Source organism: Propithecus coquereli, unplaced genomic scaffold, assembly GCF_000956105.1.
Source record: "Propithecus coquereli isolate 6110/MARCELLA unplaced genomic scaffold, Pcoq_1.0 Scaffold147, whole genome shotgun sequence".
NCBI lineage: Eukaryota > Metazoa > Chordata > Mammalia > Primates > Indriidae > Propithecus > Propithecus coquereli.
The window spans coordinates 7,253,500-7,265,526 of record NW_012139080.1 but is presented as its reverse complement, the minus strand read 5'-3'; the positions used below and the strand labels follow the sequence as shown (position 1 = coordinate 7,265,526).

General features: G+C 35.9%; 1 protein-coding gene across 1 annotated transcript in view; it reads left to right on the top strand.

The window, feature by feature from the left end:
• The window catches only part of ERCC6L2 (excision repair cross-complementation group 6-like 2), a 112,207-nt gene that overhangs the window by 60,836 nt on the left and 39,344 nt on the right, over positions 1–12,027 (top strand). The window contains exon 12 of the mRNA XM_012640018.1: positions 3,465–3,564. Within this exon, the coding sequence (XP_012495472.1) occupies positions 3,465–3,564 (100 nt within the window). The remainder of the gene's footprint in view (positions 1–3,464; positions 3,565–12,027) is intronic.

Here is a 12,027-nt window from a genome sequence, read left to right as displayed (position 1 = left end):
TGTGGCTGAGTGACTTAAAGCAGTTATAAAGAAAGAAGTCCCCAAAATACAAAGGAATGGTATGAAAAAATTAGTAACAATTAAGACCTAAAACTTCATGTAATTTCAGTAAACATCAGGATGGAGATGGAGGAGAGAGGTAAAATTTTGTTAGAATTTTTCCCCGCTTAGGAAAGGATTGGGATACCCTGGTCAGTTATTAGGTTGGTGCAAAGTAATTGTGGTTTTGGACTGTGAATTTTAAATCATTATAACTAGGCTCAAACACATCTTTATTAATCAAAATAGAAACCATTACAATCAACACATTTTTGTCAATGAGAAATAAGTTTGTTTATTCCTAAATTTGTTTATTCCTGTAGCATAAAAATCCGTGCTTTGGGATTCTGCGAACTCTTGGAAAGCATTTTCTGCATCCTGCTGGTTGTGGAAGTGTTTTCCCTGCAAAAAGTTGTCAAGATGCTTGAAGTAGTGGTAGTCACTTGGTGAGAGGTCAGGTGAATATGGCAGATGAGGCAAAACTTCGTAGCCCAATTCGTTCAACTTTTGAAGCATTGGTTGTGGGGTTGGGCATTGTCAACAAGAATTGGGCTCTCTCTGTCACCAATGACGGCTATAGGCATTGCAGTTTTTGGTGAATCTCATCAATTTTGCTGAGCATACTTCTCAGATGTAATGGTTTCACCAGGATTCAGCAAGCTGGAGTGGATCAGACCAGCAGCAGACCACTGAACAGTGACCATGACCTTTTTTTGGTGCAAGTTTGGCTTTGGGAAGTGCTTTGGAGCTTCTTCTCTGTCCAGCCACTGAGCTGGTCGTTGCCGGTTGTCATATCAAAGCCACTTTTTCTTGCACATCACAATCTGATCGAGAAATAGTTCATTGTTGCATACAAGAAGAGAAGATGACACTTCAAAATGACATAGAGATTAAACAAGACGATCTTAAACAACTGAAGGTTCAAAGAAGTGTTCACAAAGGAAGTTAGAAAATATCTTGAGACAGATTAAAATACAACATACCAAAACTTACAGGATGCAATAAAAGTAGGGCTAAGAGGGAAATTTATACCTATAAATGCTTACATTAAAAAAGAAGAAAGGTCTCAAATCAACAATCTAACTTTCCACTTTAAGGCACTAGAGAAAGATTAAACCCAAAGCTAGCCAAAGGAAGAAAATAACAAACATTAGAGCAAAGATAAGTAAAATAGAGAATAGAAAAACAATAGAGGAAATCAGTGAAACCAAGTGTTGGTTCTTTGCAAAGATCAAGAAAATTGACAAACCTTTAGCTAGAGTGACTAAAAGAAAGAAGACTCAAATAAGTAAAGTCAGAAGTGAAAGAGGGGACATTATTACTGATTTAACAGAAATAAAAAGGATTATATCAGAGTACTATGAATAATTGTATACCAACAAATTGAATAGCCTAGGTGTAATTGACAAATTCCTAAATATATACAACCTACCCAGACAGAATCATGAAGATATAGAAAACCTAAATTTATCTATAACTATGTAAGGAGATTGAATCAATAATCAAAAACCTCCCAACAATGAAAAGCTCAAGACCAGATGGCTTCACTGGTAAATTCTACCAAACATTCAAAGAATTGATACCAGTCCTTGTCACGCTCTTCCAGAAAATTAAAAAGGAGGAACCACTTCCTAATTCATTCTATGAGGCCAACATTACCCCAGTACCAAAGTCAGACAAAGACTTTATAAGAAAAGTACAGACCAATGTCTCTTATAAATATTAATGCAAAAATAATCAATAAAATGCTAGCAAACCAAATTCAGCAGCATATTGAAAAGATATATCAAGTAGAATTTATTCTTGGAACACAAGGATAGTTCAACATCCTATAAAAGTCAATCAATATGATATACCACATTAACGAATGAACAAAACACATGATCGTCTCAATCGATGCAGAAAAGGCATTTGATAAAATTCCACACCATTTTATGATAAAAAACACTGGACAAGTTAAAAATAAAAGGAAACTTCCTCAACATAAAGTCCATTTATGAAAAACCCACACCTAACATCATACTCTGTGATGAGAGACTGAATGTTTTTTCCTCTAATATCAGCAATAAGGAAAGGATGCCTGTTTTTGCCAGAAAAGGATAATGATTGTATGATTTCACTAATATATTGTGCCTAGAGTCATCAAATTCAAAGAGACAGAAAGTAGGATATTGGTTGCCAGTAGCTGGGGGACCAGGGAATGGGAGTTATTGTTTAATGGGTACAGAGTTTCAGTTTGGGAAGATGAAAAAGTTCTTTAAATGCATAGTTGTGATGGTTGTGTAACAATGTGAATACACTTAATGCCACTGAACTGCACACTTAAAAATGGTTAAAATGATTAAATTTTGTTATGTATATTTTACCACAGTAAAAAAGAGGAAATCAAGAGAGAAAAACTGGTTAATCAGAAATAAATGACAATGAAATCACTATGAAGGAGGCAGAGGGAACACCAAATATAACAACATATGGAGTGACATTACAAGTTCGAAAATAAATTTCCCCCAAGTTGTAACATTTTCAAGCATGTGTTCCTCTCAGCAACTATAACAGGCATTTGGTGCTCATTCAGAGCATCCAATAAAGCCTCCATATGGGAAAAGCTGCAGGGAGTAGCTTAGTTAAACCATTGTGATGAGTCAGGTTAGAGTTTTAATTTGCACTCTGGTGCATATCAGAACACCTGGGCTACTAGTCAGCTCAGTGATTCAGTCAGACCCACTGAATTGAAGTCTCTGTGGATGAGGACTATAAATCCACACTTCCATATACTTTCTAGTTGATTACTTTTCCCTTTCTCCAAGGTTTGTTTGTTTGTTTTTTTAAATTTTAACTGTTTTATTAAGGTATAATCAACATACAATAAACTGGATATATTTAAAATTCACTACTGATAAGTTTAGGCATATGTGTGCACCTGTGAAACCAGCACCACAGTTAAGATAATAAACATATCCATCACCCCCAAATTTTCCTTCTGCCCCTTTGTAATCTACTCCTGCTTTCCCATTTCCCCAAACAACTACTGATCTGCTTTCTGTCGCTGTGGATTACTTTCCATTTGGGAGAGTTTTATATAAATGAAATCATTTGGGAACAATCTATTCATAAGCTTAAGACTGCCATAAAAAAACTCTGAATTTAAGAAAAGTTTTTGGACAATGGAAGGTGATGTTTGTAACAGAAATGAGGTTTATATATATATTTTCTAGAGTACTTTTCTCCTCAATAACTAGTCTTATTATGTGAATTTATATTTTTGCATTTTTGCTAAATAATATAGCATATCTAAACATAAAATGTTTCTCTTAAAGTTAATTAAAATTTTAATAATGTTCTATTGTCATACACAAAAGCTACCTCTTGAACCCAAAGTTATTTCACTTGATTTTTGTTTGTTCTTGTTTTTAATCTTTTTGCAGAGCATATAGGATTGGACAATGCAGAGATGTCAAAGTGCTGAGGCTCATATCCTTGGGAACCGTGGAGGAGATCATGTATTTACGACAGGTATACAAGCAGGTAAATATATTCTCATTTTTCTAATTAAGTAAACGTTTGTCTGTTTTCAAAAATTAGAAACACATTTGTATAAAAATAAAAGCTTTTAATTTTCTCTATAATGGAATTTAATAAGATTATGAAAAATAATTTTGAATATATTTCTGTGAAACACATGAATTCTTAGAATCATTGAATTTTTGAGCTGAAAGTTTCTTAGAACACTCACTACTTCTTAACCTTTTGTGAGCACATGAATCACCTGGGGACCTTGTTAAAATACAGATTCTGATTTAGTAGGTTTGGGGTAGAACCCAAGATTTGGTATTTTTAACTAGCTCCCAGGAGTGCTAGTACTACTAGTCTGCAGGCCACAGTTTTGAGTAGCAAGGTCACAGCTCCCCAAACTGTGGCCCAGGACATAATGGTGTGCCATAAATGGGTTACAGGTGCACTGAGACGTTGATCCCACAGCTCTCTGGACAGCGAGAGTACGTAAGCCAGCTTCCAGCCTCCAGCCTCAAGTAACCTCCCCTGTTTACTCCAGGTGGATGTTCATATGTTACCATTTTCCATATGTGCCATGACATGAAGAAGATTGGGAAGCACTGCCTTAGAGATACTGCACATAATGAAACTGGGATCCCAGCGATGCCCCAGGAAATGAACTTACAGGAATAGAACTCAAATGTGCTCACTACTGTGCCGGTGCTTTTAGTATTCATCTAAAAATTGCATTAACTCTTTAATATGGTTCAGACATCAGTTACTACTCCATTTATGCCTCTAAATAAACAAAATGTATTTAGTTTACAACTACACACTTGAGAAGATCTGGAATAAGGTTCAAGTTTAATTATAAACGTTAAATTTGAATTGCTCCCTATATTCGGTTGGCATCTATTTAAGAGCAAACATCTGCCACATGTGGTGGAAGTTAACCTAAGAATGATCCAATCTTAAATTTATGCTATTTTCTTCATTCTAAAAATAGAATTATACACAGCAGTTTTTGTTTTTTCTGAAAGCATTTAACTGTAACAGAAACCATACATCTTTTTTATCCACTTTGGTATAGCACGACTACCTGAAAATTATTTTTTTCTAACTTATTTAACCAATCTTGGAAAAAGTAGGATATTATTTTTCATCTTAGGAACTATTCTTTAGAATACTGTCCTAGATTTGTCACAAGTAAGAGTCTTTCCTCAATCATGTGGTAATTTTTTTCAATCTATTACTATATACATTTCCTTTTTACCTATTTATTTGCCTTATTTAATGAAATAAAATGGCTTGTTATATAATACATATTATATGACAATATATCATAAGGCTTCAGAAGATGAGGTAATTTAAGAACTTTGTATGACACAAATAAAGATGGCAATCATGTAAGGAAAAGGCATTAAATATGGTTTAAAGATAGTTTAGAATTTGAACCAAAGTGCAGATGGAGCACACACTCTAGCTTCCCAATGTTCCTCAGAGCACTTGGGGGAAAAATCCGTATATGATTTTAAAAAAAAAAACAACATTAAAATGTTGGAAAGCAAGAAGAGTTCTCTTGGTAGCCCAGAAATTGTAAGGAATCCTAAAAGATAAAAGGCAATTGGGATCAGATTGAAGGAAGAAACCAAACTGGACTCAGTCAGAAGAAGACTGCTGAAAAATGTAGGTGCAACTTCTGGATATTCCAAGCTTAGAGTCAGCAGGTATTAAAAAAAGAAGGGAGCCTTTGGGGTATCATTGATGTAACAAAGCGGTTTAACCCTTACAATCTTACCAGTTGTAGCAAACCGCGGCCAACAGAGGTGTCTGTTCTCAGTGGGAACAATAAGTAGAAATACTGGAAGCAGAGAAGCAAAACAGATCTCCAAACTTTTGCTGATACCTGGAAGAAAGTCCCTCTCATTGCCCAGAAGGCTAAATAATTGCTGAATACTCGCTAAATACTCACTTCATATAACCACCGCAATAGGCTGAGATAAGCATGTAAAGTATTTAAAGGCAGATGAACAGCCAACCAAAAATAATTGCTCAACATTTAGCAAAATAAACGCTCTGAAAAGGGCACTATAGTGGGCTGAATAATGGCCTTCAAAAATATCAGGTCCTAATCTCTGGAACCTATAAATGATACTTTATATGGAAAAAAGGTCTTTGCAGATGTGATTAAATTAAGGATCTTGAGAAGCAGGGATTATCCTTAATTATCCACACGTGTCCTCATAAGAAAGAGCCAAAGGAAAATTTGACACAGCAGAGAAGGCAGTGTAAGCACAGAGGCACCAATGGGAATGATGTGGCCACAGCTAAGGCATGCCGGCAGTCACCAGAAGCAGGACCAGGCAAGGAGTGGATTCTCCCCTACAACCTCCAGAGGGATCACGGCCCTGCCGACACCTTGATTTCAGCACAGTGATATGTGAGAGAATAAATTTCTGTTGTTTGAAGCCGTCAAATTTGTGATAATTTATTACACAAGTCCTGGGAAACTAATACAGGCAGTCTAATAAAAAAGAACTAACATAGAAAAAACAATTAATGGGAGAGCGTAAGACATTTTTAAAGAAATATAAATAATGTCTTCAAAGGGTAAATGAGGTTGTAGGATCCCAAAAACAAGAATAGACTACTAAGAAAATAATCAATTAGAGATGCAGAAAATGAAAAACTCAAGGGATAGGTTGAGTAGCAAAGAGCAAAGCTTTTGTCTAAAAGAAAAAGCAAAGCAATTCTTCTAGATTGCTGAGGAAGCAGACATATGGAACACATGTAAGAAAAGTTAGGAGAAATGGAAGCTAGATCTAGAAGTTCCAATATTAGTCTTATAGTTGAAGAAGGGAATAAAAAGAAGAGAAGGGAAGAAACCCCATATAAGGGAAGAAATGTAAAAAGGTAGAAAATGCCAGTGCGGTGGCTCACACCTATAATCCCAGTGACCTGGGAGGCTGAGGCAGGAGGATTGCTTGAGCCCAGGAGTGTGAGGCTGCAGTGCACTGCACTCCAGCCTGGATGACAATGTGAGACCCTGTCTCAAAAAACAAACAAACAAAAAGTATAAAACAAGAGTCAGCAGATTATATGGGCCCACCAAGTGCTAAATAGGGTGAATGAAAATAGATGCGCACTTAGACCATCTTCCTAGAATTGTAAAACACCAAAGATAAAGTGAAAAATCCTTAAAATTTCCAAAGTAAACTTTTCTGGAGAGAAAAATCATTACCTGCAATAGTACTAGAATTAGATATCTAACTTTTTCTTAGCAATAGTGGATACTTAGGAGTGATAACTTCAAATGAGGGAAAATGATAGATAATTATTGTTCAGGAAACTACATTTTTAATTCAGAACTTTTCCACAAAGAAAGATCCTAGCCCAGATGACTTCAGTGGTGAATTCTATCAAATATTCAATATTCCTTGTGAAAAAAGAGAAGGAGGGAATACTTCCGACTTATTTTACAAAGACAGAAGAATCCTAATACCAAAATTTGACAAAGACATTACAAGAAAATTATAGACCAGTCTCTCTCGTGAATATAAATATGCAAATCTTGAACAAAACATGTATTATGAGTTCAGTTGTGCCCCTTCCCCCTCAAAAGATATGTTGAAGTGCTAAGCCCTGGTGCCTGTAGCTGTGATCTTACTTGTAGGTAGAGCCTTTACAGATGAGGTAAAGAAGAGGTCATACTGGATTAGGGGGGACCCTAATCCAATGACTGATGCCCTTATAAGAAGAGGGAAATTTGGATACAAAGAGACACAGAGGGAGAATGCCACATGAGGCCGAGATTGGACTGATGCAGCTATAAGCTAAAGAATGCCAAGGATTGCCAGCAACCCCCAGAAGCTAGAAGGAGGCAAGGAAGGATCATTCTCTAGAATCTTCAGGCAGAGCATGGCCCTATGGACACCTTGATTTCAGAGTTGAGCCTCCAGAACTGTAAGAGTATAAATTTTTGTTGTTTAAAGCCACCTAGTTTGTAATACTTTGTTACAGTAGCCTTAGGAAACTAATATAGCTTCTAAGGCAAATACAGGGTGTTGCAAATTTGACTACATTTTTATATGAAACTTCTGTATGAAAAAGGAACTGCAAACCAAATTCAAAGAGTGACCAGGAGGAAATATTTAGCATATATAGAATAAAGGAGTAGCATTTACAAAATATAAAGAACTCCCACAAACTAATAAAATGCCTATGGTTAGGCATTTCACGGAAGAAAAAATACAAATGGTTAACACGTATCTCAGAAGGTCTTTAACCACACTTATAATCTAGAGATGAGAAATAAAAGAAGATTGTGTTCTGTACATTCTGCAAAAGATTTTTGTTGTTGTTGTTGGAGACAGGGTTTTACTTTGTCATCCAGGCTGGAGTGCAGTGGTGTCATCATAGCTCACTGCAACCTCAAACTCCTTGGCTCAAGCAATCCTCCTGCCTGGGCCTCCCAAAGTGTTAGGATTACAGGCATGAGCCACTGTGCCTGGCCTGTAAAGGATTTTTTTTTTATTTTGTTTTGGGTTTTTTGGGAGATGGGATGGGATGGGAAGATTGGTTCATTGTTGGTGGGGGATATCTATAAAGAGAAACTTATACACTGTTGTTGAGAATACAACTGGTACATTTATTTTAGAGGCTAATTTAAGCATTTTAAAACACATAGCACCTTCTCTATATCTAAAGGACAGAACTACTCTTGCTTATGCACAATGAAGGATGATAAGAATTTATATTCAGCATGTCTAGTGTTTGTTTAAAAAATAAAAAGAGAAACAGCCTAAATGTCTAACAGTAACAGAATGATAAATTCTGATATACCTATATTACGGAATACTCTGCAACAGCAAAAAAAAAATTGTAGTCAGATCAAATGTACTGATGTGGCAAGACCTCTGAGACATTTTTAAGTGAGTCAAAAAAGCAACTTGCAGAATAGTATGTATAGTCTATCAATTGTGTTTATGCATAAAATTATTTCTATATGTACAGATGGTTTACAACTATTCAACTTAATGAATTTTTGACTTTATGATGATGCTAAAGCAATAGGCATTCAGTATGCTCCTCTATTACGATGGGGTTACATCTGGATAAACCCACCATAAATTGAAAATATTGTGAGTTGAAATTGCATTTTAGACTTAACAATATTTTCAATTTATAATGGATTTATCCAGATATAACCCCATTGTAAGTCAGGGAGCATCTGTATATATGTATAGCTCTAACTGCATTGAAAGAGATCTAGAAGGATACACCCAAACATTATAACACTAGTTAGACTAATAAGAGGTGATCTATATTGTTCAAGGGAGACTTTTATTTTGACGTGTCTTGTTTGCGTCTGTTGTGATAATGCATTCGGATATTTTGTACTTTTTAAAAGTAAAAATATCATTCATATTGCAGCTATACTCCTTTAATTTGGAGCACTGTATGCAATCTAAAGTTTGGCATTCAAAAATTCATCTCATATATGTATGTATAAAAATGTATTTAGAAGTATTTACATAAGGTTTGCAACAGCCCAAAGAACCCCCAATTAACTTCACCCAAATTCCCCACTTGTTAAGATTTTACACTCTTGCTTTCTCTTTCTCGCAGCCATTATCTTTAGTATTTTTCTGAACCATCTGAGAGAGCAACAGACTTAATCACCAGTGTGTATTTCCCCAAAGCAAGGACACTCTCTGAATTGTCCAGCGTGTTCTTCCCTGAAAGAAGTATACTCCCCTATTTATACATACATAAAAATAGTTTATGCATTGTAAATACGGAGTTGTATACACTGTTCTGCAACTTGCCCCCCCCCACTCTCCTCTCCAAATGCAGTTGCCCTTCTCAAGAAATTAACACGGATGCAACATTACTTTGAATCCACAGGCCCCATTCAGATTTCCCCAGCTCTCCCAGCAATGTCTCCTTTTTCCTTTCTGTTCCAGAATTCAATCCAGGATCATGGCTACGTTTACTTCTTGTGTCTTTTCAGTGTTCTGCAACTTGGAATAATTACCTAGGCTTCCTTTGTCTTTCATGACCTTGACAGTTTGAAAGAATAAGGCTTTTTCCTTGTGCTGGATGTCCCTCAGTCTGGGTCCATTTGATGTTTCTTCAAGTCCAGACTCACGCCAAGCAGTCTTGGCAGGAATACCACAGACATGAGGCTGTGCTCTTCTCACTGCATCAGTCAGAAGGCACATGATGGTGGCCTGCTCTACCAGTGGTGATGTTAATCTTGATTGCAGGTCAAGTTTGTGTCTGTCAGGTTTCTCCACTGCACAATTGCTAATTTTTCCCTTTACCATTGATAAGTAGTTTATGGGGAGATCCTCTGAGACTGATTATGCCAATATCCCATTCCTCATCAAACCTGCATCTGTCAGCCTTAGCATTTATTGATAATTCCTACCTGCATCAGCTACCGCTATGATGGCTGTCAGGTGGTGATTTTTCTATTTCTATTATTCCTTCTTCTTTGCTCATCGGCACTCTACTATTTAAAAAAAAAAAAAGCTTTCCCTTCTATTTATTTATTTAATATGTGTGAACTCATGAAGTCCTATTTTAGTAACAGATCACAACTCATCAAATATCATTATTTACTTTGATGTTCACATTGTCTGACATTTGACCAATGGGAACCCATTTAGGATGGCTTCTGTGTCATTTTGACTACCCCTATCATTCTTTCTGCACTTTCGTACTGTAGGAGGCTGAGTGATGGTTCTCCAAAGATGTTCACATCCTAATCTCTGAAGCCACCTGGATTATCAGGGCAGTAATCACAAAGCTCCTTGTAAGGGCCTATGAGGCAGTAGGATCAGAGAAAGCAGAAATGAAGGAGATGTGAAGGCAGAAGCGGAGGGTCAGAGAGAAAGCTATGAAGATGCCATGCTGCTGGCCTTAAAGATGGGAAAAGGGGCCATAAACTTCTTACGATGATTAACATTCTTTTCTTCTTACTTCTTGATCTTGCATACCTTGTCTATTACGATGAAATCCAAGCACTTTGTGGCCTTGTATGGACTTTTCTTAAGATAGAAGCTAAGCTACATTTTTCAATTATTGATTTTTCCCCCACCTTCTTGAGTTCTAAAATGATTTTTTTATAATTACCCTGCAGATGGACACACCTGGTTTTCACTTTTACTGGAGTTTTCTTATTTTGGAAAATTTAGTTTAACTACAAAATAATGTGGTTTTTGTAAATTTTGTGATAAAACTTTGCTAAGAAACTTATAACGACTCAATTAAGCCTTTATAAGTCTTGCAAATTACCCTGGTGATCATAGGCAGAGGTCCTGCAGTCTGACATCGTCAGTGTTTACGGAAGATTCAGTAGCAAGGGAAAAATAGGGAACTGCACCATCAGTTACATAGATTGCTGTTGTGATTCTGCATTCCCAGCATTATAGCCCATATTTCTGGGACATTGATATCAGACTGATCAAGTTTTGGTATGTTGATCCATAACTTCTTCAAATAAGGTCCCGAGGGTCTTATTTTAAGAGGGACATCCTAGAGGTGAGACATTGTTAAGAGTATAAATTGGATTCAGTCAAACCAAGCAAATTTCAGAATAATGCTTCTTAGCTGACAGCTATTAATTCCTCTAAACTTAAGGTTTTTATTTTTATAATAGAGAAACTCCACTTTATTTCTAAAATGGAAATAATATCTTATAAGGTCATAGTAGGGATTCTATGAGAGGATATAAATAAAATGCTTCACATGTAGTAAGTGTTTCATAAATGGTAGCTATTATTGAGAAGAATTTCAGTTGCCTAGATTAACTTATTACAGTACATATCAATTCAGATGATAAGCACAGTAGTTAAGCATCACTTCCTACTCATCCCTCCATCAACAATAAACTAAAGTTATTTTCCATTCTGTACATTCTTCATTTCTTCCAAGAAATTTTAAAGTGCATATGGGGTTAATCAGATTGTATTTTAATTTTACGTATTTACATTACTTTTAGTAAAATATCTAGCAAATGGAGGGTACACACTAATGTTGATACCAAAGTGGTATACGTCCTTAAGGGTTCTGTGCTAGTGGTCTTTCTATATTCAAAATTGTTTCAAAGATGGAGTGTTTCTAAAACAGCGATAGGGTTTTTGCTGTTAGTTGACAATGTGATCATGCCACGATTAGTTTGCCACCAAGGTGGTTATCATATAATTATTTTAGATTATAATTTAACTTTAGTGATACAGTGATTATTTCTGCCAGTTTTAGTAGTTCCTATTGTAATAAGGGTTTCAAAAGGAGAAAAGTGTATTCATATGTATTCTTTTATTACTATACATTTATGTCAGGTGGCTATTCCATAGAGATGTAATCTTGACTCAGAAAACAGATAAAATAGCAAATGTAAGATCTCTGCTTCAATAAGACTGGTCAGATTATTAGTATCTCACCATAATGGCAACTGCCAGGGAAATTAAAACAGAATTTCCTCCCTAA